Here is a 26109-nt window from a genome sequence, read left to right on the forward strand (position 1 = left end):
TTAACATAGCAAATGGGTTTCACTTCTATAGAGTTTCCACTATTCAGGGACTCCAATAACTTCTACAAGTTCACACAGTCACACTTATTTGTGAAATCTATGTTCATGATAGGAATTCATTGACAATGATGCAGCACCAATTGGGATTTTCAGTGTCTTTCTCAAGGATACTTTGATACAGGGAACAGGGGGAATAAATCCACACCCAACTGGTTGAGGAGCAAACACTCTAAAACCGAGACAAAGGCATGCAAAAAACAGCATTGTACTTTAAATTAATCTCAACAAAAGATCAATCTTTTGTCTACATTGCTCATTCTCATTAGGGTCAACTGTAGCCTATACTACCTGACATTGCGTGAGAGCCGTTACATCCTTGATTAGTCACCAGCCAATTGCACAAACAGACAAGTATTCACACTCACATTCAGACCAGTATGCAATCTAGAGTCTTCAAATTATTGGACATGGATGTTTTGGAGATATGGGAAGAACCTAGAGTACTGGTACACAAGAAAACACGCAAAAGACCGTGTAAACTCTACACACGTGGGCCTAAACTGAGATCGGGACCCATACCTCAGAACTGCGAGGCAGATTTGTTAACTACTTGTGCTGCCCCAATGACATCTAATGAAATTAAAATGTCATGCAATCTGTTTTAAAAACACATTTTGGCTTGTGAGCGGTTATCGCTCGCGATGGCTGTCTCCATGTTTGCAGATTGTGGTGCCAAAAGTGTGGATATTATGTCATGGACATCTCAGTTTCCATCAAAGTGACATTTTGGCACAGCATACTGTTCTGAAATGCCACCTGGTCTGACTTACTGAAGCAGAGTGTTACATGGAGAGTCAGTTGTGCGTGTGCCATTGCACAGAAATACATGATAAAATTTAGCAGCAGGTTATCATGATAAACTGAATGAAACCATCAGCATCAGTATCCACTCATTATTCTGTATTCAGGTATCACCACTGTGCTTACCATGACCACGCTCAGCATCAGTGCCCGCCACTCCCTCCCCAAAGTCTCCTACGCCACAGCCATGGATTGGTTCATCGCTGTTTGCTTTGCCTTCGTCTTCTCTGCCCTCATCGAGTTTGCGGCTGTCAACTACTTTTCCACGCTGCAAGCCAACCGGGAGCTACGCAAAGCGGCAGCCATGAAGGCGGCGGCTCAAGAGGCCGTAGCTGCAGCTGCCACCCCAGCTGCTGGTGCAGGAAATGATGGAGAGGTCTCCTCAGTAAGTGTCTCACATGTCAAAATGACTCAACGAATGATCAATATCCTATCAAAAACTGACATACCGTCTGCCAACAGATTTTCTTACAGTTACTTTATACAGTTGAATGGTTCATTTAAAACAACAACAACATAAGTTTGGATTTAAAGTTATTTAGCACCAGAAATATAAAGCAAAGTTGAATCCAGATACTGAAAACCATTTGGTCAGAAATATTTTGTTTTTCATTTTTATTGCACAATGTGAAATGCACAAGACAAGAATTCATTTGTATGTGCGTTTGGTTGGTTGGTTGGTTGGTGAACACTGCATAGCAACTACTGAATGCTTTTCCACAAAACTCTGTGGAGGTGTGTCATTTGGGGAAAAAAAACAAGGAAAATCTGTCATATGAAAGTGTGTGGAATGCTCAGGGTGCTTTCTACCCTCAGTAGATTTAGAGTAGGTGGTTATCTCAATAACTTATTATCGACATGATTATGTAACATTTTAGCTCTCAGTCAGGTGGCAGCCTTTTGTTTGGATCATGTGAATTAATTTTTACAAAAAGTGTTGAAAATATGAACGCGGAATTGGAGGATTTAGCCTCTCTATAGGAGCTGGGGTGCATATCGTGGAAGCATGGCTTTTGTTTTTATGGAATGGTTCAGAAGACTCATGGATTCGTTGTCAGTCAACCATCAGGCACATATACAGACAACTGCAACTTATCCACAATAAAATTTGCTGATCGCTGAGGGGGAACAGAACTCATGCTGCCTGCAAGTGAACCCAACAGTGTATTGGTCATTGCCCATCTTTGTAAAGGGTTATTGTTTCTACAGTTTTTGTAGTGGTTCTCATTCATTTATGCTGGGCAGATTTGCCCTAATGTGATAGCTAGTGAGTCCAAGCGCCACCTTCCACCTCATTCATAAGAAATTCACGTCAATCCTGCGGCAGTTTCATACATCCCCACATACCCGCCACAAGCACAGCAAACTTTGCACCACCTGACAATCAAGTTGAACGTTTCTCCATGCTTCTTTAATAATTTTCTACCCTGCTTTTCATGTACAAACTTTAATCTTTTGGCTGCTGTGTTGATTCATCCTTCATATACTGCCAGTGCACGCACTTAAACGACACCATTATCAGTTCATGTGCACACAGGCCCTAGCGTCCCAGTATAATCTGCTGCACACTTGCATCTATATGCACACGCTCACTTAATCTGGAGTATTATGCACCCCACATCCATACAACGCATTCATCCATTTCTAAAGTGACTTATCTATTCATCTAGGCTGAGTATCCATCTTCCTCTCCTCTCTGGCTGCCCTGTTACGATGTGATCACCACAGAGAGTGACATGACGAGACAGCCAGTAGTCGCCCCTGTGAACGACGCTGCCGCAGATTATGTAAGAGCCATAGATTAAGGAAATATCCATCTGAATGCGAAGGGAGGGCACCCACCACACTGGAATCGCCAGCCCGGGCCAAGATACATTGATACAGTATACAGTGCATCTGCTGGAGGGAGGGCAGTGGGGGTTTGTTTTTGTGTTGTGTGCGTAATAGAGTTGCACTGAAAAGAGCTGAGTGGGAGGGAGGCTTCATAGAAAATGACTGCTTTCACCAAAATATGTAGGAGGGCCATAAAAAGAAAGAGAAAAATAGCAAGCGACCATGGGTAGAAATAGCCTTCATCCAGTCACGATTTTTAACGTGATGACTTGTTATGGCTGCAAGGTAGAGCCATAGCAGGACATGAGTGATTTTTTTTTTTTTTTTTTACATGGACCAGATAAGTGAAAGGGATCTTTTGACACATTTTGGGCCGTGTGGAAATTGATGGGGTATTATGGAGGCACATTCTTGGACAGGAAAGACTTACACATGAGTTTGGTGCAGCCAAACAGGATGAAAAACATTTTTATTAATTCCAAAATAGCTTTAGTGATGAGTGTTTGATTACATGGGCAAATTTATCCATCCATTCATTTACTTTAAAGTAATTAAAAACAAAGGTTCTAAAGGAATGGAATATCTTCCGAACCTTTGTTTCCAGGCGAGTTTCATATTGGTTAGTAATAGCTAGTGTCTGCGTGGATGTAGGTGAGCTCAGCTTGGTCTTATTTAGACATCTGAGTTTCTGCAAAATTCAGCTCTCCATGAATGTTCTCTACTCCTATATTCATGTCAGTACCAGTTTCAGGAAAATAATGCTGAATAACTCACCATAGATCTGCCTGGCTGACAACAGGTCATGACAGCAAACAGGTTAGGACCCTATTAACAATGCATCTTGCTACTTGTCCCTACGTTTTGCACTTTTGCTGCAATGACTTTCATACCCCTAAACTCAGCGACACACCTGGGTTTCTGGTCTGAGTTGGCTTTCCTCCATTGAGTCCCTTCAGTGACTATTCAGTGCAATTTCCATTTCCTTATTGATAATAACTTCACCCATTTCTACCACTACAGCATGCAGTCAGCCTAAAGCTATGCCAACAACAACAAAAAATACATTCACCCCTCACAATGGAGACATTGAAGGGAAAGACAACTGCTTATTACATGATCTACCTCATGAGCTAACAAGCTATTTGTCTTGCAAGCTAACGCAGCGATCTTACCAGTACAGCGTCGGCATGTCGAACTCACTTAGCTGTGAGTCGTGTGTGCAGCCACATAGCAGAATCACATCAGGGAAAGTTAACTGTTTAACAGCACAGCAAAAGTCAGCTTGTAGCTGCAACATTCACTTCAGAAAAATAGATCCCTCTTACTATCACCTCTCAATATGTAGCTAAAGAAGTTGCCGATGAGTGTGTATATCGTAACCAAATAAGAGTATTCTTTTTCAAATGATGGTTAAGTGATCAATACTGGGTTGTAGTTTTTCAGTAATGTATTAAATAGCTAAACATTGCCATATACTGTAGATAAATGTAACTTCTACAAGCGCATTAATACACACTCGCCACCCACTCGGATGACCTTCGACGCACCCACTCCCAAACCACACATATTGACAATATGCAGCTACTGTAACCTTATTTTACACACACCTACAAACACACACACACACATTTACATATCGATTCCAACCGCCCCCGCACATACAGTACACATACCAAAACAATCTATTTACTTGTCCAATAGTAAGTGACCATCTGTGCCATGCCAGTGAGTGTGTGTGCCCTTGCGTACGTAAGTGGGTAAAATTGTAATGCAGTAGATAAAGAGGAGCGTATCCCCCTGGGATATGACCAGCAAGAAGCCAACCAAGCCAGTGTGTCTTTGCTAGAAAAAGCTCTGTCGGTTGCCATGTACAGTATAGTACATGCAAAGGCGCACACACCCGGTGGTGGAATTGATGAACTGACTGGTGATGGAATTTACGGAAATGTACAATGGCACCCAAAAATAAATCTCCAAATCATAATCCTAAAATAGGGCTCATTTAGGCAAATGGGATGCGATGGAATAATAGAAAGTATTCATTTTTAATGAAGAGTTTTTCGTTGAGATTTATTTCTAAAACTTGTTCTTCTCATTTTTAAAGTGTTTCTACAGCTCTCGTCCTCATTGCCATTGTAGGTTGGACGATTGCATCCGACTCTGGGCCAAAATTACTCACGCTCACGTTCATCCATCCATCCATCCATCCATCCATCCATCATCCATCCATCCATCCATCCATCCATCCAACCATCCATCCATCCATCTATTTTATCTGGCGCTTATCCTCACGAGGGTCGCGGGGAGTGCTGGAGCCTATCCCGGCTGTCAACGGGCAGGAGGCGGAGTACACCCTGAACTGGTTGCCAGCCAATCCCAGGGCACGTAGAGACAAACAGCCGCACTCACAATTACACCAAGGAGCAATTTAGAGTGTCCAATAATGTTGCATGTTTTTGGGATGTGGGAGGAAACCGGAGTGCCCCGAGAAAAACCACACAGGCACGGGGAGAACATACATGTGATGTTATTTTCATTTGCTCATGCAGCACCTGTTATCGTTTCATTCGGGATTGGCAGCGAAGCTGTGCATTTATATTTTTTTCATTCTCAGTATAATGCGAGCACAATCCGAGAAAATTCAAGAGAAAGACGTTTGTGAGTGTAGGCATTGATTTTGTTTCTGTTGTGCCAAGTTTTTATCATTATAATTGTATGGTGTTTTTCCACAAGTATCCGGACTGCGACTTCAGTACAGTGTCAGTACTTTTGTCAGTTAGGGTAATGAGTCAGGAAATCTTTCCTATTCTATTCAAACATGACAGAGAAAAAAAAAAAGACAAAGTGTGAGAAAACGTACAATGGCTTCTAACCTGAAACTGTGAGAGCTATTGTTTCGATCATATTTTGTAAGTTAGTTCTTTAGTTAGTGGCGTTAATGTATACATTTATTTTATGCAAACCAATGACTTAAAATGGGACCGATATGTCCAGAGGGTAAATATGGTATAATGTATGTAGTGGATTCTAAATACTGTTACATCGCCTGAATTTAAAATGTATACTTACTAGTCTTACTGCCTCAGGTTTTGGTACCTGGGACACCTGTGGTACCTTTAGACGCACTCATTTTTGCAGGTCAGCCACTCTTAAGAAGTTATTCCACTGTTCCATGTTTTCTCCATTCATGGAAAATGGCTCTCACTATGGTTCGTTGGCGTACTAAAGCTAAAGAAGTGACTGTAACCCTTTTCACACCATTCACTTTACTTTATTCAGAATCTCTTCTTGAGATTCCTTGGATTGTGGCATTTTGTTGCAGCTTTATGAGCTATATTGGCCCACTTCATTTTGTCAAAAAGGTTTCTTCAAGAGCAGTGACAAGGCTCCAGTCATACACGAATCTCTCTTCCACACAAAGATGTCTCCATGTGAGACTCACTGTGCCACATTTAAATGGAATCAGTGTAGCCGCTTTGATTGGTGCTGCTTGCAGTCAGCTGTTTTCACTTCCACAACGGCGCCTTTTTTAAATACACTGTCTGTGCACATCTGCCAGATTGTGAAAATCCAGTTTGATTTAAAATGGTCACAAAAATACCCAACTGGTCAACTCTTTACACTTTTGGTACATAGGCCCTCTACTGAGTTTGCCAATTGTAAACACAAATAAAACAACTGAAAACTCCTCAGTGGTTTCAATGTAAAAGTGTTAAGAGATGAATTGAATTACGAACCACAATAATATTTAAATGAACAGGAAATATGTACCAAACAGTTCTGATAAATAAACTGGCTAAAACGAAATATCAATTTTGCTTTTGCTACAATGTTATTATTCTATGTCGAGTCACCCGGAATAATCTCGTAGTTCAGCGTTTGTTCTATTTCTGGGCTACTGCAGGTAAAAGATTCCGTGCTGTTTTCTTTGGATTATTGTGCTGGCTGGCAGTCTCGCTCTCACGCTGACTCTATCTGCTGGCAGCATGGTGTTTTTTGACCCAATTCCCAGAAGTACTTTGGTTTTACCCTCCGAGCACACCACGTGTGATTTACAGCGAGCGGAGCATGGACTTCGTTTACTCAAACTTGATGAGGCATGCTGATAACCATGTGTCAATATGTAGGATTCTATTTGGATTTCTACACTTCTCTATGCCCCTAAAACTCTTGAAATCTCTTTTAGATACAAGCAAACATCATTGATTCTCTTTGTTGAGCTTCTTGTCTGCTGCTTATGAATGTTTTATACATTTTTTTTATTATTTTCTCACAAGCACAGAGTCAACACAAAAGTTGTCTTAATCAGGCATTACAGTCATTAGGGTGTTTTGACTATTTTGTTTCTCTTGGATTTTCAAATATTAGTAGTGTTGTGTTGTAGGATATGACGATGGCTTTTTTTTCTTGTAAAGTTCTTAATGCGTTGTGATCATTTGTGGGAACAAAAACCCAGCACTTTTTTCAGTATTAATGCTCTCATGTTACATCAAGCTAGAGTTCTTTTATTGTGAATTTCCATCTTCTCTCCAAGGCGGATGCGAGCAACATGTTGAAGAAGAGAATGAATTCCACGCCCCTCTTCGACCGCCCGGCTAAAACGTTCCCCAACCCGCCCGTCAGCGCCCAGGCCTTCTTGCAGCAAGGCTCCGCTGTGCCGGCCAACAACGTCCTGACGGGCACGAGCATCATCGACAAGTACTCTCGCATCCTCTTCCCGCTTTCCTTTGGCGCCTTCAACCTGGTCTACTGGATTGTGTACCTCACCAAGGACACCATGGAGATGACCAGGTGAACACATGGCATGCTTGCTTTTTTAAAAAAATGCTGCTTTGTCAGTGGTTCTGGGACTTCTTTACCAAACTACCTCTTGGTGAATGTGATGGGAAAGTGCTACTATAAACAGGATGGGTACCATCGCATGTTCTCTGCATTCATACAAGTGTACAAGTGACAAGTTCCCATCTCCGTTATGCACTTCTGTTTCTTTCAAGCATGCATTGTCTTCACCGAAGAGCTGAATTTGTTATTCCGCAGCCACATAACACTCCCACGGTTTCATCGCTAATTAGTCACCATATGGCTTTTTTGCAACAAGCCCGGAGTGGTTACAGCTACACAGTGGTTAACATTATCATTTCTCTACAAGAAAAACACAACAACACTGGTGGGCTATATGTTTGTTATTCAGTGCTTTGCTAGGACTCGCAGCTTGAAGATGTATTTGCTTTTACATGTACAGTGAACTAGATAATATGAAAAAGTGCAAAACAAGGGCACTTGTACAGTATGAAAGCCACATTAAGCTGGACTAAGCTAAGTAATGTAGCTATACTGTAGCCAGACTTCGTGGTTCCTGAATAATAATGCAAGATTCTAGGATCATACAGTGTTTTTGTTTTTTTTAATTGTCCAAAGGAGGCAGTTTCATTCTAAACGAACAGCAAAAAATGTAAAGATTGTGGTACACTACAATTTTCATTTAGTGGTTCATTTGTTTGTTCTCAGGCCAATTGCAGAGGATATTTAAAATGAAAGGAGTTTATCATGTTTGATTGTAGTGCAGGATGAATCTTTCCATTGTGATTCAAATGAAAACAACTAAAAAATAAATTGCGTAAAAAAATATGTTTTTTCTTCTAAACATATTCTTGAATTAAAGTGAAACAGGGAAAAGGAAAGAAAATTGTGACGTGGAATATTTGTGTTCATGTAGTAGGGCTGAACGATTTACGGTTGTCTGATCAAAATTGTGATTTCAGACAACACGATCATTTGATCGCCAAGGCTGAATCTTTTTTTTTGTAGCTCAGATGACCTGGATTCTGTGTTCAACTCTAGAACCTCACAAAGTTCACCAAACCGATCACAGACTGTGGAGAATAATACTGGCTGAGCTATCTTGTGCAAAGTATGCAGTGGCCACGAGCTCCACTTGGTAGCTGGCACGGCTAAACACATCTGCGGTGTGGATCGTCACCTGGAAGTAAATCCTCTATGGTTGCAAATAAGTTACAATTCTGAAACTTCGCGTTACTGTTTACAAAAGAGACATTACAAGGCATTATGCTGGTAAACGTTACATTAGAGGTTCTTAATGATTTCTGTCCGTTTCAGCTGCAATTTTGCTTTTGGGTTCTGCACTGTAATACAGTATTTTTAATTCACAGACATGAGGGACTTGACTCGGTCTGAAACTACAAAAAAAAAACAAAAAAAAAAAAACAATGAAAAGTGTCTGTACAATTCTGCGTTTACAATATACAGGTACAGAAGGTAGGAAGGTAGGCCTACCTAATAGCGTGGGATCATACAGTTTTCATTATAATTCACCTGCCTCAAATATGGCACATCCACAAACTTTGACTCGTTATAGATTTTTTTTCCCCTTATGTTGATAATAAACCTTTCTTAATAAACTCAAAAACAAATAGTGATACCTGTGACCTTTGCACCTTCATGTTTGGTGGAGGTAATGAGGTTTCAACATGCGGGTGTAAGTTGTTGCCACATCTACGACAATAACTGTAAGAAGTTATTTTATACCAGTAAATAAGTTATTCAGTTAGAGTTGAGCCGAAAAGCAGATGAACTGCACTATGCACCATTTTGGTCGCCGTGGCAAAAAATTTTTTCAGCTTTCCTAGAAGGTAAATATCGTATGTCCGATACTTTCTGTAAGATGGCATAATTCACGCAAGTGCACCAACAGGATAATGCATGAGGGACACTTGCACAACTTAATGGAAGACAGTACAAGAGCGGGATCAAAAAGGCCTTTGCATCATAATGCTGGGAAAGTACAGTAGTCATTTAACAATATTATATTATTGTGGTTAAATGAAAAAATTTTCTGATGTCTTATTTAGCTACTAGGTCAAAAGGGGTTGTATATTAGAAACAGCTCTCTTTATGATGCAGTGCAGCTGATACTTAGATATAGCTCTTGCTTTGGATCTCATTTGATTGTGCAAGTGTGCATAAAGACACACTAACAAAAAGAAGCTTCTGAAGGCCTTTCAGCCAAATCTAAAGTACAAAAATGCTTTCCCCACCACAGCAGGTGTCTTTAAAAACACATTTCCTCTCACATAAAAAAGCGAGATATGACATACAATGTAGACATGACACAAGGTTCTTAACCATTGCAGATTTTATGGTGTCATTATAGCAAAAACAATGTGATTTTTTTTTACCTTTTTTTCTGCAAAATGAGGCTTTTGTATCACCAGCTCCATGTGTGGTTTTGCATTTAGCCTGAATGCTGTTCAAAAGAATTAGAATAAGAACGTTTACGGTGCACACGTGTAGGCAGGCATATTTTTCCCACCTACAAAATATGATCAATGCTTGCATGTGTGCATCATATTGACTCCCGGAAGCTGTTTATCTGCATTGGTCCTAATGGCCCCCTGATGTGATCTATGGTTAAAAATGGAGGAAACGCACGTGCTAAATGAGACAGACTGGGTGTAACTTAACATATTGGCAGTGGAGGGAAGTAATCAAGTACTTGTGGGTTTATTTATGGACTTTATATTTTACTCCCTACATTTAAAAACAAATATACTGTACATGATGTACTTTCTGTTCCTTACTTTGTCTTTTACCCTTTTCAACCAGTGGGGATGATTACATGACTTCAAAATACCTGAATACGGAAAAATAAAGTCAACCACGGTTAAAATCTCAAAATACTGAGATCTTAAGATCTTAGAGGATGGTGGCAGAGATATGGAAAGTGAGGTGTTCCCCATACATAGTCTGATTTCAGAGAATTATTTAATGTTGTCGACTCCAAGAATGGTTTGTGTTGTGTCTTTTACCAATCTATAAAAATGACAGCAATTTCTGGTCTTAAAATGTCCAGCTCATCTGAATTTTTCCCCAATTATCATTAGGTTGTTACACATTTTTCTCAGTTTACAATAATAGGAACTTTAACTATATAAACACATCATTTTGACAGCATGTCCAGTGATTTTTTTTATCTTCTCTGTAGGACCAGTATGTTAGCTACTATAAAAAAAGAGGAAAATTATTTTTCATGCAGAGCTTTGGTATGGTTCTGTGCTAGGAAGAATTGGTATTGCATATAAGTGACTAAAGATTTTACTTCATGTAATGTTTTTACTTTTGTATAAAGGAAGACTTTGGTGAAAGTAATGGGAATGGGAGTACACATTAAAAGTTAGTACATGAGGATTCAGTGTTTCTTTTAATGCCAGAGTTTTCCACATATTTCACCAAGAAAAAGCTCTAAATTGCAAAAGTATTATCGAATTTCCTCTCTTGCTCAGACATTCCAATGAGCCCGGCAGGAAAACTGACAGGCAATCAGCGTTTGCCATGCCTGCAGTGCTTCCTGTTCTGAGCCCCCATTGCTCGTGGATACGTTTCACCAAACAGAGAACGTCCACTATCTGGCATTTTGTGGCCGATTTTTGTGAAAAATAATTACCAACAAACAAAACAAAAATAGCATAATGTACAATGTTCAAACCTGTCCGTTTGAGGCAGAATACACAGAGGCGGAACGTGACGTGTTGGAGAGGGGACGTGGCGCTGACGATGAACAACAATGCCATTATATGGACGGTGGAGAGTTGTTTGATGCTTTTCTGAGGAGTTGGGTTTAGATGTAGAGAATAGACAGCAGGAGTGGCCACACTTTTTTACCCCAAGATCTATTTTTCAAGCAGCCAGCCTCTCATGATCGAACAGGGGTGGTGTGGGGTGGGGGTGGGGGGACCGTGCACACGCGCATCGCTGTAAATAGGAGAAGTGTGGTGTGCTAAGAGCCAATAAAGCGAGTATAACAGCAAGTCGATGCTCCATGTTATTATTACTCCCACCATTGAGCAAACAAAACAAAAATAACAATGTACAATGTTCAAGCCTATGCGTTTGAGCCAGAATACACACAGGCGTAACTTGAGGTGTTGGAGAGGGGGCGTGATGCTGACGGGAGGGGCATAACAGGGACCTCGGAGATGTTCCAGACAGGCTCGTTTCAAAAGACTGGTGTTCGTGTTCTGTTTGTGACGTAATGCCAACAGTGTTGTCGTGAGTTTGAAAGCTCAAACAAAAAATGGAGCATCAATGAATTTCGGTCACGATCAACATGTCTGCATAACACACTAGATACTAGTACTAGATACTAGATAATACACACGAAGTTGTTTGTTTGGACGAAGGTGTGTTATATATGAATTTACTTATGATACATGACAGTTTGATAAAACATACATCCAGTGGAAAATCGGTGAGTACACATTTTTTTTCTTAGAATGCTATGATAATGCTATGTGAATGCTCAGTGAGCTATATGAATGCTATGGGTTCTGTCTAAAGTTTATCAAAAAGGCAAGCTTATTTTCTGTTTACGGCGTAGGACTCTCTAATGGTTTATTTATATCTGGAATACAAAATGGAAAAAAAAATGGGACTTCCCTAAAGTGATTACACGTATATATCCATCCATCCATTTTCTTAGCTGCTTAGTTGTACGAGGGTCGGACGAGTGCTGGAGCCTATCCCATCTGTCAATGGGCAGGAGGCAGGTTACACACACGTAGACATGGGGAGAACATGCAAACTCCACACAGGGAGGTCCAGCATTGAACCCGGGTCCTCATAACAGTGAGGCGAACACTTTACAGCTGCTCCACCGTGCCGCCTCATAAAGTATGTTGTTGCTTATACAGTACCGGCATGAGAGGCTATAGCTAAGTGGCTAATAACCAGTGATAGATGTGTGCAAATTTTCCCAGCTGATGAACAAGCCTCAACTGTGACAGCCACAGCTTTATCCTGTCAGGTTGACCCCACGGGAGGTTAAAGAAGGACACATTTGGGTGCCTTTTCTCAGTTTTGTTGCTGTTTGGTGCACAACACATCAGCATCTTGGCCTAGCTAGAATGAATGGTCTGTAATGCTAAGCACTGGCGACGTCAGGGGCGGGGTCAAAGACATTTTTCCAGGTCTGGCTGTGAAAGCTGGCACATATCCAGATTTTGCTTGGATTTCAAAAATGTTTTTTATTTTCTTTTCCGCTTATCCTCATGAGGGTTGCGGGGAGTGCTGGAGCCTATCTCAGCTGTCAACAGGCAGGAGACGGGGTACACCCTGAACTGGTTGCTAGCCAATCGCAGAGCACAAAGAGACAAAGAGGTGCACACACAATCACATCTAGGGGTAATTTAGAGTGTCCAGTTAATGTTGGATGTTTTTGGGAGGCGGGAGGAAACTGGAGTGCCTGGAGAAAACCCACGCAGGCATGGGGAGAACATGCAAACTCTACACAGGCGGGACTGGGATTGAACCCGGGACCTCAGAACTGTGAGGCCATTGCTTTACCAGGTGATCCACCATGCCGCCTATCCAAAATAGATGTAATAATAATATTACTTCACATTGGAGGATTTGTTGTACATTTTGGGGAGAGTCTTCCTTTAAGTCTTAGTACTTATTTACTGAAAGGGGAAATTTGTAGTTAGAAAACTGCTAGCAAGATTTGAATGCCGCCTTACTTTTCTAATACCGCCCTTCCCCACTGAAACCAGGTAGACACTAACGATGGCTGCAACATTGATCAGTTAGCGTTCTCAATGCCGTGAGGCACATTGGGAATTGTAATTGTAAATTTTTTTACTGGAGCGGGCGATTGGCTTACTGCCCAACCCCTGCACCTGGTATTCCTAGGCAGTCTCACATCCAAGTTCTAACTAGGACCGACCCTGTGGACGAGATGTGAGAGCATGTGGGGATTGGGACGGCTGCAATATACAGGTATGTGACGTGACTTAGTTTTAATATAGTATTCATCGATAAAAAATAAATACCGGTGGAATTTTTTTTCATGTACATTCAATTGAAAATTCAAAGAAGGTGATTAACCTTCCTGTCCAGTTGAAGGTTTGCTCCACATCTGCTCTGAATCATCTCTGAAAGGCAGCTTCTACATTCTGTCTTCTTTTTTCTTAGGATCTTTCCAATTACATCTTTTTACTTTTTCTTGCTCATTGGAAGTAGTTAAAAAAAATCAAAAAGTGGTTATAGAGCGTATACAACTGCTGAAATAAGTATGTAACGTGTATGTCACCATTTTTTTTCAACAGTTGCGATTGACATGAAAATTTCACCAGATGTGAACCAGACATAACCTATACATACAAAGAAAGTAGAACAAATAAACTCAGAAACTAAGTTGTGTCAAATAATGTGAAATGACACAGGGGAAATGTATCAAACATGCCAACTGGTACTTGTTTTATACTTTGTCCAAAAGCCTTTTTTTGCAATGACAAGTTCAAGAGGCCTCCTGTATAGAGAAACTAGCTGCATACATTGCTCTGGTGCATTTTGTCCAAAAGTACAAACGTAGTTTTCGAAGCGTGAAGGTTTTCATGGGCGTGTTTTATGGACCTTGAGTTTGAGTTCTTTCCATAGATTTTCAATTGAATTTAACTCAGGTGTTGGCCTGAGCCATTCTAGCAGTTTTATTTTTATTTTTGTTCTTTTAAACCAATTGAGAGTTTCATTGGCAGTATGTTGTGGATCATTAATCTGCTGAAGTGTCTACTCTCATTTTATTTTTATCATCCTCAAAAATGGCAGCAGATTTTTGTCAAGAATGTCCCGGTAGCTTTGCCGATTTATCCATTTTCACTCATGTGAAATTTACCTGAAGAATTTATTGAAAAGCAGCCCCACACCATCATGTTTCCACCTGTGAACTTCACTGTTGGTATTGTGATTTTAGAATGATGTGCAGTACCATTTCTCTACACATGGTGTGGATTATAGCATCCAAAGAGTTCAGTTTCGCTCTCATAAGAACAGACAATATTATCCTAGTATTTCACTAGCTTGTCTCAAAGTTGTTCAGCAAACTTTAAAGGAGTTTGGACAAGCATTTTCGTGTGTTGAGCATGCATCCCAGCCAATGGGGTAGAGTCAACTACTTAATCACATTAATGTTTTCTCTGTGACAACTGTACCTGCTCATTCCTGGTCTTTTTTAAGCTCTATACAGATGATCCTTGGCTCTTGGACAACTCTTTTGATTATTCGTTCTATCAGAAATCTTCCAAGGACCACCTAATCGAGGCAACTCTATGGTGGCATAATTGAATCTCCACTTACATATTATGGCCCCAACCGTGCTCACTGGAACATTCAGAAGCATAGCTATGCCCCTGTAACCAATGTCATCGTTCTTTTAGCAACAGTTAGTTTTGGATGGTCTTGAGACAGCTCTTTGATGTTAAATATCGTGACGTGTCTTGACTAACACCTTGGCAATGAGACCTTTTTGTAAGCCATCAAATAGATATATATCTTCATTTGCACTGACAAGGGTCTAGATTGCAATGAGAGTCAATACTCGCCCACCCCCCCTGTCATTTCATATTATTGCGTGTTTTCTGATCTTAATTGTCCTACTTTCTTTGTATGCATGTATTACTTTGATTGTTCCCAACATCTAGTGAATATTTCACATCAGTAGCACTGAAATATATATATATATATGAAATATATTCAGTGAGAAAAATGGTGACGTGTTAAATACTTTTTTTAGCCGCTGCATAAACACTTACAGATTTTACATCCAGTCAATACAAGTGTATTGCAAGAATCCATGGAGTGCTGAAAAGGCTAAATAAGGTGATAAAATACTCAGCATCCCAGAGGTGATAGCTTCAAATCCCTAGAGGTGTTACAGACGCTAAGCGGACCAGCCAGTCCAAAGAAGCCCTGTACGCCTGCTTGACATCATGATCGATTACACTTGATTTATCTTCACAGTGAATGTCAGGGTGTTTAACATGAAATAAATATCAAACACATTTTTTTTTTTTTGGATGGAGTTTATTTTAAACTTGCAGATTGGCTGGAGACCAGAGAATGTGTATTTATGCAAATGTAAAATGCACTGCCGCATTAATCATGACAATACTGATTTAAAAAAAATGTTGATGGGATCAGAACAAGACAGGAAGGACGTGGTGTTTATCTCATTTGTAATCAACGCTGAATTAGCCTTGTTAATTGGCATAATGCTGTGTATTGCGCTGTAGCTACTTTATACAGTAAGACGTTGGCATTTCTCGACATTGCCACCCACACTGTTGAACCTCTGACCCTAACTACCCTAACCCATCCATTAAGATCAAGCGGACTAAAAGCATATTACAGACCCTTCCCCCCCCCCCATCTTCTTTTTGTATATTTGCATCTATTAGTGCAGGCCCTCCTGCAGGGATGAGCTGGACCAGAAGAGTCCCTTCTGTTTGTGTGAGAGTGTGTGCAGGTGGATTTATGTATGTGTTTGTGTGTGTCTATTCCTGCTTGCGAGGATAAAAGCGAACAAGTGTGTAAATGTGCCGTGGCAGCAGCAGTGGCGCCGACTGACTGGAGGCCACTTTCATGAATAGCGCCATTCAGAGGGGGACGTGAAGGAAACAATTTTGCTGAAAACCCTTCCTTCCATGAAGGGACGCAGCTGGTGGATGCACTGGTGTCTGGATGGTGTGTGCGAGTGTGTGTGCGTGTGTGTGTCCTCTTTATTGTCCATCCGTGCCAGGCTTCGGGAGAAAAATAAACATTGCAATGTTGTTGTACTGAAACGAAAATCACAAAATCCTGCTTCCAAGTCGATCATTTTCTTTTCCCAAGTGTGGAATTGAAGCTCCAACTTAGCTATAATTCTCACTCCATTGCAGGCCACTCACACAGGCAGCCATTGAGAGGGATACAACCAGCGATTGCTATCTAGCATTTTCCCTTCGCCACGCGGGCCCCCAGGGAATTGTTGCATCCCCCTGGGTGTCTCTGGTTTTCTCTGCATGTGTGTGTTTGCGAATGCACGGCTCCATTTCTCACAACCGCAGTTCACGCTTAAGTAGACTTTTACTAATTCGAAGGGGACACGACACTCTTCCTCTTTTCTGACTTTCACACGTGCTGCCATCCATTGGTTGTTCCCATCTCAAAGTGTCCCATTTAAGGCAAGTGGCATCGAGGTCTATCTGTGGGACTGCATCTGTGTCTGTAGTGTGGACAGTCCATGTGCAATGTTTTAAGCCATCTGGTCATTTGACTCAACTGTAGCTGCCTCCACTGAAGAGGACAGATTGCTTAACCCAGAGGTCAAACGTTCAAGAATTAGTTCCTCTTCTGAAGTCGCTGCACATTAAATTGGGATTAATCAGTCGCAATGGAGTCCTTTGATGAAAAAGAATGAATTTATAGTAGACCCTCAAAAGGACCCCATAAACACCCCATAGGTCACGTTATTTGGAATTTTTGGAACATTTAAGTTTTAAAGACAGTGATTCAATGGTGTGCTTTGGCTATAATGCAAACGAATGTGGCATTAAATGGGAGAGAGATATCACGCAAAACTGATTTTTCTTAGTAAATATAAAGGGAACTTGATGACGACGATGGTGACAGAACCCAAAATTGTACAGAAATTCAAGCCATCACTAACCTACATTTAACTCATTATCTCAGTAAAGATTTGTACAAGAAAAGGTTCTCACCCAGGACTATAAAATAATCAGATGCAAAACAATAATTAAGATATTAATGGAACGCGCCTTCTTGTGCCACTGTTGGTGAATCCGACATGTCACATGATGGGAACCATGGACCCGCTATAAAAATTAGGGTCTCTGGATTGCCTGTAAACCCTTCATCTGTAAATTTCATTTCTTTTCTCTGAGTTGTCAGTGCCAGAAAACAAATTTTAAAGCAAGCTGTTCAAATTCTGACCCCCAATGAGAGATCGCAGTCAGTTTAACTTAAATAATACCCATAGCAACCACTACATGGGGTGTTCCATGCTAAAAGAAATTGATATATATACAATATATATATATATATATATATATATATATATATCTTTAGTATTCTGGCTCTGAACGTGACCAAACTTTCTCCACGAAACAATATGACTATAACCACAAAGAGAGGGAGGGAAAAAAAAGCATTTTCGCCAGCAGCCATGTGAGATCGGATAGTGAAAATATCTCCAGGCGATGTCAGCGTTCTCCTGCTCTGACATGTCAAGAGAAGCAATGAGGAGGTGGTGTGAGATACACAGCAGAAGTTTCCAGGCAAAGTTTGCAGGAGGCAATGCTGGTAGCAGTTGGACTTTGAATTTCAGAATTTGGCCTGTAATGAGCAGGTGCTGTTACATCATTCTAAAGATGCGAGGGTGTGTTGGCACATGTCGCTGATGGCAATAGTGTGGAAGTTACATATTGGACTTGGAAAACTATTATTGTAGTTGGAAACTTTTCACAGAGGTTGCTGAGGATACAAAACCGGTCCAATTTGCATGTAACTTCTTATTAGATAGCATGAGGATCCTTTAAACTGGTGTTGGACATAGTAATTCATAGATTTTGTATATGTATGATATTTGCAGGGTTGTTAGTAACATTAGCTGGATTCGTACAGCCAAAATATAAATGTAAATAACTGAAATGTAGATTGGACTGCATTATTTTACTGGGTGGGTACCATAGGGAACATGCATATTTGAGGCTATGTAATAAACATCACTGATTGAAGTTTTAATCACAAATATCATGGCCCCTCACATTCCCAATGCTTACTTGAAGTGGGGTAAGATTTGGAATTACAGAACATTTGTTTTGAAAGTCATACAAAAACCCATTTGTATTACTGATTTGAATATATTTTTTTTAATGTTTGAGAATTAAAATGCTGCTTTAAAACTGCCTATTAAATTAATCAAGGCTTTATGATGGCAAAATTTTGATCCTGGAATGCATTTTTTTCCTCTTATGATGACCATGATGATTGTGGGAACCAAACATTGTTAGAATGACTAGTAGTTGTGACATATTCAAAACGTATTTCCCTAAACAACATTAATAAACACTTCATTGCAGAAGGCTCCAATTAGCGCCCCCTATTAGCCAGCCACCACTAGTGTTAGGAGCATTATTAGGTGATATTTGGTATAAAATGTTTGAGAACCACTGGTCTAGATAGGATACACCAATGCACCCAAATTCTTATTTTTAAACCTCACATTGTGCTTTTGCTCTGTTTGCTTTCCAGGGACACCATCTGAAACCGGAGAACATGGACATCACACAGATGCAACTGCAGAGACACCCACATATCATGTATACAAGAGTGTGGCCCATTCATAACACTGGTCTCATCACCCGTTCATTGTGTGCGTGTGTGTGTGTGATGCATGGAAAGAAAGTCTCTAATGATGCGTCAGTGCACTGTCTGTCTTTTTAGATTTGCTTTCATACAATAATAAAAAAAGTGTCTTTAGAGTAGATTGCCAATGCTATTGCCAACTTGAGCCGTGTGAGTTGGCTTCATCTACTTACTGTATGTCTTCTTAAGACTTTAAAAACTCCTTTATCCATATCATTGGGGACTATGGATTGATGTTGACTGGTGGCAAGGCTGAGGAGCAGCAGGCTCTGCTTAACTTTTGTTATGCATGTCCAGACTCTGTCGATGAGACACTGCATGTGTTTGTAAATCATACATTCACCTCGCTTTGTCTTTTATTTCTTTCTTTATTTTTCTTATTTTTAGATGGCATGAGTGTACCCCACTCGATGGACTGACCTATCCTCTTTAATTATCACTTCACACTCAATCGCATCATTTCTCCGTGCGATTGCGAGGAAAGAGGACTTGAGGGAACATCTTCAAAATAGAACATTTTCAAGTGGTGTGCTACTGCCGATACTTTGCACAAATGGGATACGACAGTATTCTATCCACTTGGAAGCTCTTTTTTTTTTTCCCGGGGAGGACGGTGACCATTTTTGGGGTTTTAACTGCAACATAGAAAAATTGTCTGAATATGCACCCAATGGGAAATTACTGCTGGGTGATGTTATTTGACCATACCTGATTTTATTTTTTAAAAACATGCTGGTGGTGAAAATTAAAGATGGGCAAGATATTTATCAGTTTCAGAAAGGTTGAAATAAAATAATGTAAGGTTCTAGCCTTCAACGGGATTTCCCAAATAGAGTTGCATTTAATGTCTGTGGAAACACAGGATTGAGCCAAAAGCTTTCCCAAGATTGCTCTTTATAACATTATTCATAGTATACTGTATGCATTCATGCATTTTCGATTCTGCTCGTCCTTATCAGAGCCACGAGTGAGCCGGAGCATACCCTAGCTAACTTCATGCAGGAGGTGTGATATAACCTGCTCTGGTTTCCAGTCAATCTAAGTAGTTACAGTGTCAAACATTTCTTACAATAAAATAAAATAAATTTAAAAAAAAGCTTAGATAAATGGGTTGCTTAATGTATGTATTTAATGTATAAAATGTTTTCTCAATGGCACGTCAAATGTGTAGTGTACCTTTCAGCTGTCTGCTGGGATAAGCTCCAACTCCCTGCAACCCTGAACAGAATAGGTGATGAAAAAAAAAAAAATTGACGGACAGATGGATGAATGAATGCAATACGTTGTTTGCCTTATATGTCTCAAAAGAAGACGTTACTTTAGTTTTCTATGGGTGTTGCCCAAGGTTAGCAATCATTGGTGCAATAGATTCTTTCAACTTGGTAGAAAAGCTGGTGAATCACTCGTTTTGAGGTCGACATGTAGTCATGAATATAATTGTAACAATTGCGACTGGAGTCCCCCCAAAATGGAAGAATGAATTACATTGCTGCAAAAGACGAACAGAGCAAAAAACAGTGAAAGTATAAGAGATTTTTAAGGCAAAGTATGGGATATCATTGGCTGGGTCGGGCTGTATGCAAGAAACGTGGCTTTGAATGATCTATTTTGTTATTGTTATTTTAATATCTTTATTTCCCCCAAAACTAGTTCAAGCTAATGGAAGACAGGTGAGAGTTCTGATAGGGCGTCTTGCGTGACCCTCTGCAAGCGTAGTGAAGTTTATGAATGATGAAGGAGTTTGGGAACCTGTGCACCGCAGCAATCAGAATACCAACAGGTCTGTAAGTGGAGAGGCAGTGTTTTGAAATGAGAATCTTTCAGTATGTTTGTTTGTTTTTTTTCTGAAAGATTATGGTGCCAAAAATGTAGACAATCTCAATAATATAGTGAATGAGCAGGTTTTTCCATCTGTGTATTTGTTTCTTCCTGAAGATGCATGCATTGAACCCAAATTTTGAAAAATTGAGGTTGTGCTTTACACTCTGTCTCACAACAACTGTTGGTGGTAATAAATGTTGTAACATTGTCCAAATTGATCAAAACGATGCCACGGTGAATGCATGCAGTGATTTTTTTTGGGTGGGGGGCTGGAAGTTTATGATAATAAAGACTTTTATTGAATATATCAGAAACTGAATGAGGGGGAAGGACAGAAAACACATTACTGTTCATACACTAAGGCTTCTTTGTATCTAAGCAACAGCATATGCACACTTGAGAAAATGATGATTGTCATTCCTCCTGAAAAATGTATCCAATTATCACACTTTTTTTCATGAAGTAAAGAGTGTTCGCCAGTACTTAATTGAGAAGACAGCTTCTGTTTTTTTTTTTTTAATTCTCATTTAACGGTGGGCAAAAAATAGAAACCTCAGCACAGAATCATCAATTATCCAGGATGCCAAAACACATTTGTTAGTAATCCAGTTGTGTGGATTATGCATAGTTTACAGCTAAGCGGTAACGTTGTGTTGTCTAAATATGCACTGGCTCACCACATCCATCATCCGATTGCTTTTTCTCATTAAATGTGTCTCCTATTAACAAAAGGCATCTTTCCATATGACAACCAACGCTGTTATAGCTCGGTCCCAAAACATACACTACATCCATTACATCTAATATATTGTACATCGGTTATTAATAACTGTATAATGTGTAGTTACATATATGGTTTCAATATGATTTTGAAATATAAATGTTGATGATTACTTCTCCAACAAAAAATATAAATAATACAATTACAAACACCATCATCATCATCATAGTAATTTTATATTTTAATCCTTTTTTATCTGTACAAATCAATGTATGAGAAAAATGTGGTCTGCTCTGTAAATGTAGTATGAAAAAAGTATGAGTGGTAAAAAAAAAAAAAACATTGACATATTCTTAGTTTTTTATTTATTTGATTAGTCCGGTCTTGAAATGCATACTTTTGATCCTAATAAAGATGTTATGAATATAAGTAATGACTTTTAATTTGTGATTTCATTTATTTTAATTTTAAAATGTTTAAATGTTTTTTTAGTGACTTCATCTTATGTTCTGTTTTTCCTCAGTGGGGTCACGGCCATGCTAGAGCCAATTCAACCTGTTCAGAGTGGACAACGCATCCTACCCTGCTATAGGCTCCAGCACTCTCGTGACCCTTGTGAGGATAAGCAGCTCAGAAAATGGATGGATGTAATAATAATAATAATGATAATTTATTATCATTGGAATATTTATACAATGATTGCTGTCAATTATTATTTTAGTTTTTTTATTTTGGAATATTTTAAATATATTTATGTATACATTTTTACTTTATTAAAAATTGTTGGTGTATTTATTTAATTTTTTAACACAGGAATTTGTAGGGACAGCAGTTTGGCATTTCTCAGTGAGGATGTATCATAATCCATGATGAAAATGTAGCATTAGAAACGAAAACCTAACCCAAAGCACTCATGCAAGCCAGAGTGCAGTACTAAATTAAAGCAGCCTGCAACCTCCTAGTATTTGCCATGGTATGTCATTGCAACTAATATGTGTGACATTTTAAAAAGACTATAAATTGATGGCATTCTTGAAAGCATTTTATTCATCTGTGAAAGTAATTATTTTTCATTTTACTGCCCTCCTCACCACTTTTGTTAGGGGGGAGGACTAAGGAGACACTTGAAACTGCTTGTCCTCTCAATGCTAATGGATGCTGCTGGCATTTTGACCTCTCACCTCAAACACAATAAAACTTCAGAAAAACACTTAAGAAGGGGGGAGTGCCTGTGAGTAGGTGTGTGTCATGTTTTTTTTTTTTTTTTGAATGGAGGAATGCATTATCAACGAGCAATTGGATGACTTTCTTTGACTGCACCTCCAGGATGAGCACACTTGCATGAACTCCAGCGACTTTTGTGCTCCGCAGGATTTTTTTTTTAATGTAAATGTTTACGAAGTTCTTTTTTTTAAATTGCATTTAGAATTGCTCCCAAAGACACTTATGCTCTGGCAAGGTTGCATTACCACCCCCCCCCCAGCCCCCCGCCGCCTTTTCTTTTCAATTAAACTTCTTTCAGTCAGCGTTATCACAATTACTACTTTGGATTTTGTTGCTTTGGTTTTCCAGGAACTCATGGACACTAATGACATTCTGCATTAACGTTTTTTGTAATTGCAAAATTTGTATTAAAACAGTGGAATCCTGCTTGATAATGAGCTGCACTTTAATAACCGCAGTTGGACTGTTTTCATTGAGTCATCATAGACATTTTTGCTTGAGGCAGCTCCGCCCACAGCATTGGGAAAAATAAAACAATTTGTAGTCCCCGTTGAATGAACAATTCCCCACAAGAATGTTAACATTATTTTGGAATCCGTTTGTGGTAGTTGGTTCAATCCTGTCTCTCTCCATATATCATTCTTAACAAACCAGTAGGTAGCCTGCTCGCTACCTTACCAACATATAAACACAAATATGGGATTAACATATTTCTTCCCCACTTTTGTGAGAATAATTTGAAATGCCCCAATACAAAGAGAGATAAACATTGGTTCTAAGAAGTGATATTCACACTTTAATTAGGGAAGGCGCAGTTCCCTTGCACTAGAAAGCTAATGGTGGTTGAGTCCATGTACATCCATCATGTTCTATGAACCAGGAAGCAGCCTGTGAACTTCCGTATGAATCTACATAAAAATACAAGCACACCATTCGATTGTATTATCATACCCCGATTTGCATTTTTATTTTTGCTTTTTCTGTAGCACCCTAAGTAGCCACAACATGACAGCTGTCTAATAGGTCTGTCTGTTTGGTCCCTATGCCCCGCAAATAACAGTAATTTGTTTTCTCTATTAAGTTGTAGAGTCATGCAGGAACTCCTAAGACGGACAGCGTTGATTCAAGCCCCATATCCTGTGCACACGTCTAGTTATGGTTTGTCAATCAAAATGAGAAAAATGAATGATCGATTGAAAGAATATCTGATTAATACACTTGCAAAACTGTACAACATAAAGGGCCACTGCAGTACCATGCCAGCCTAACAATTATTACATAACAAATATAACAGTCCAACAAAATAAGCATGCAACCATAGTATATGGCACATGCTCGTGCAAGCACGCACACGCAAGTGCTGTATGACAACCTAAGAACATGAGTGGTTTAATTCTCTCAATCTATTGTGCTTCAATCCAATTTCACTCTAACTTCCTGTTTTTTTTTTTCTTTTTTTTTGGAACCTAGTGCCATGCGTTTGCTGGCCTCGCTTAGTCTGGGTCACAAAAGTGTAGAGTGCCACCTATTGGTAGTGCACAGCCACCTCTCCAACAACCATCTCTCCATCTTGCATCCCATCCCACACTGATACATATTGGCACTCAACAACTCCTACACACTGATTCACCATATGTTTTATTTATTTATTTATTTTGTTTTGAAGCATACAGCGGATACCACACATATTTGCACATGAAAAATGGTGACATGCAGAAAGGGAAGTCCACAAAGAATATATGTTAAAAAAAAAAAAAATGTACTGAATGTATAAAGACTCATTGAAATGATAGTGAGTTCAACTGTGATTTAATTACTGTTATGAAGATTATGTTTCAATTATTGTATGTATTTTCTATAGTGCTTGTCATCAGATGAGCTGCAGCATATCACAGCTGAGGTGGGGTAGACTGGACGAGTTGCCCATCAATCGCAGGAGACGTAGAGACAAACAAACGATCCTTGTCACTAACATTTACCAGAGACAATTTAGATTCTTTGAAAACTGTAAGATGCATTATCTTTATAAAATGTGCGAGGCATAATGATTTTGGAATGAGGCAGGACACGGAGAACATGCAAACTGTACTCGGGATGGTCGGAGATGGCATTTGAACCTTTCGACATTGAAGGGGATGTGCTCAGCACTCGTAAACCACACTGGCCTTCGTTCTTCGCCTGATGTTAATTCATATTTAATTGGAACATCACAAAACTCTTCCATCCCCTCAAAATGCTAGAAAAAAATCTTTGCGATTTCTACATCACTTTACGCCTCACAAAGTTTTACGAACAAACGTGCAAAGTGTGTGCAGACGAATAACCTCACTGAGAAAAAAAAAAAGAAACTCGCAGTTCCACTTACTGCTGGGCCTGTGATAACTGAGCAACACTTTAAATTCAACTTTCAAGCTTGGCGATGGTGAGAAACGACTTGTGTGATACTTGTGTGGGCAGCGGAGAAAGAAAAAAATAATAAAGGTGTCTATCACCTTTGACCCTCGCCCCTGGAGAATGATACTGAGCAGAGACGCCTACGCAACAAGCAGCCATTAAACTCCTCCGTTTTGTAAGTAGGGCAGAGAGAAGAATTCAGGGCCATCATGTAGCCAAGAACTACATTTTGTCCACAATGGACACCATTGTAACTACATTTTGCCATTTAAATGTCAGCTTTAGGAGCCGATACGTCAACCGAGAGTTCAGTCAGCGGATCAATAGGATTAACGGCGTGAGTGTTTGGCTTCTTCTTGAGCTTTTTTCTCATATGACCGCAAAAGCAGCTAACAGTCATGATAAAAATAAAATGGGAATTTCAACTGTAAAGATCTGGCTCCTGATTTCAATATAAGCAATACAGTGACATACAAAAAAAAAGAAAGTTGTTGTACCAATCAGATGCAAAAAAATCCTTAAAAACACTCCACGGTACTTTAATGACAAAATTAATTCAGCAATACCTACAGAATGTCAGGAGGTGACAGAATTGATTTGGAAACAAATTTCAGGTGCATTCACTGAGTGGTTTTGGTCTAATTTAATTTTATTATAAAGTAGTTAACATTTCTTTACATGTATCATTACCATTTCTAGTACAGGGATGAGGACAGTTTGAGTATGTACCAAATTAATTCAATTTGTTTACTAATAATATTAATACCAATAATAATTATTAAAGGTGTGTGAGTAGTGATAATAGGTATTAGTATCATGTGATTCCAGCATTCTTTCAACGTACCAAGTATTCGTGAAGGCTGCCACCAATACATAAAGGCAAGAAAATCTGACATTGATAAAATCTTCCTTGCTAGTAGTTAGTGCTACATTGCAGCAGTTTCACACGTTGCTGAATCGCCATGTGTATCACAAAGAGAAAAAAAAGGGCTTTGTTCTCAATTATTAACTTTTTTTGCATCATAAGTATCGGTATCAGT

General features: G+C 39.5%; 1 protein-coding gene across 1 annotated transcript in view; it reads left to right on the forward strand.

Moving 5' to 3' along the window:
* Window positions 1–21836, forward strand: part of gabra6b (gamma-aminobutyric acid type A receptor subunit alpha6b) — a 30333-nt gene extending 8497 nt beyond the window's left edge. The window contains exons 8-10 of the mRNA XM_061803175.1: window positions 969–1246; window positions 7229–7485; window positions 18796–21836. Of these exons, the coding sequence (XP_061659159.1) occupies window positions 969–1246; window positions 7229–7485; window positions 18796–18808 (548 nt within the window). The 3' untranslated portion in view covers window positions 18809–21836. The remainder of the gene's footprint in view (window positions 1–968; window positions 1247–7228; window positions 7486–18795) is intronic.
* Window positions 21837–26109: the final 4273 nt, after the last annotated feature.

This window comes from Syngnathoides biaculeatus, chromosome 18, assembly GCF_019802595.1.
Source record: "Syngnathoides biaculeatus isolate LvHL_M chromosome 18, ASM1980259v1, whole genome shotgun sequence".
Classification (NCBI taxonomy): domain Eukaryota; kingdom Metazoa; phylum Chordata; class Actinopteri; order Syngnathiformes; family Syngnathidae; genus Syngnathoides; species Syngnathoides biaculeatus.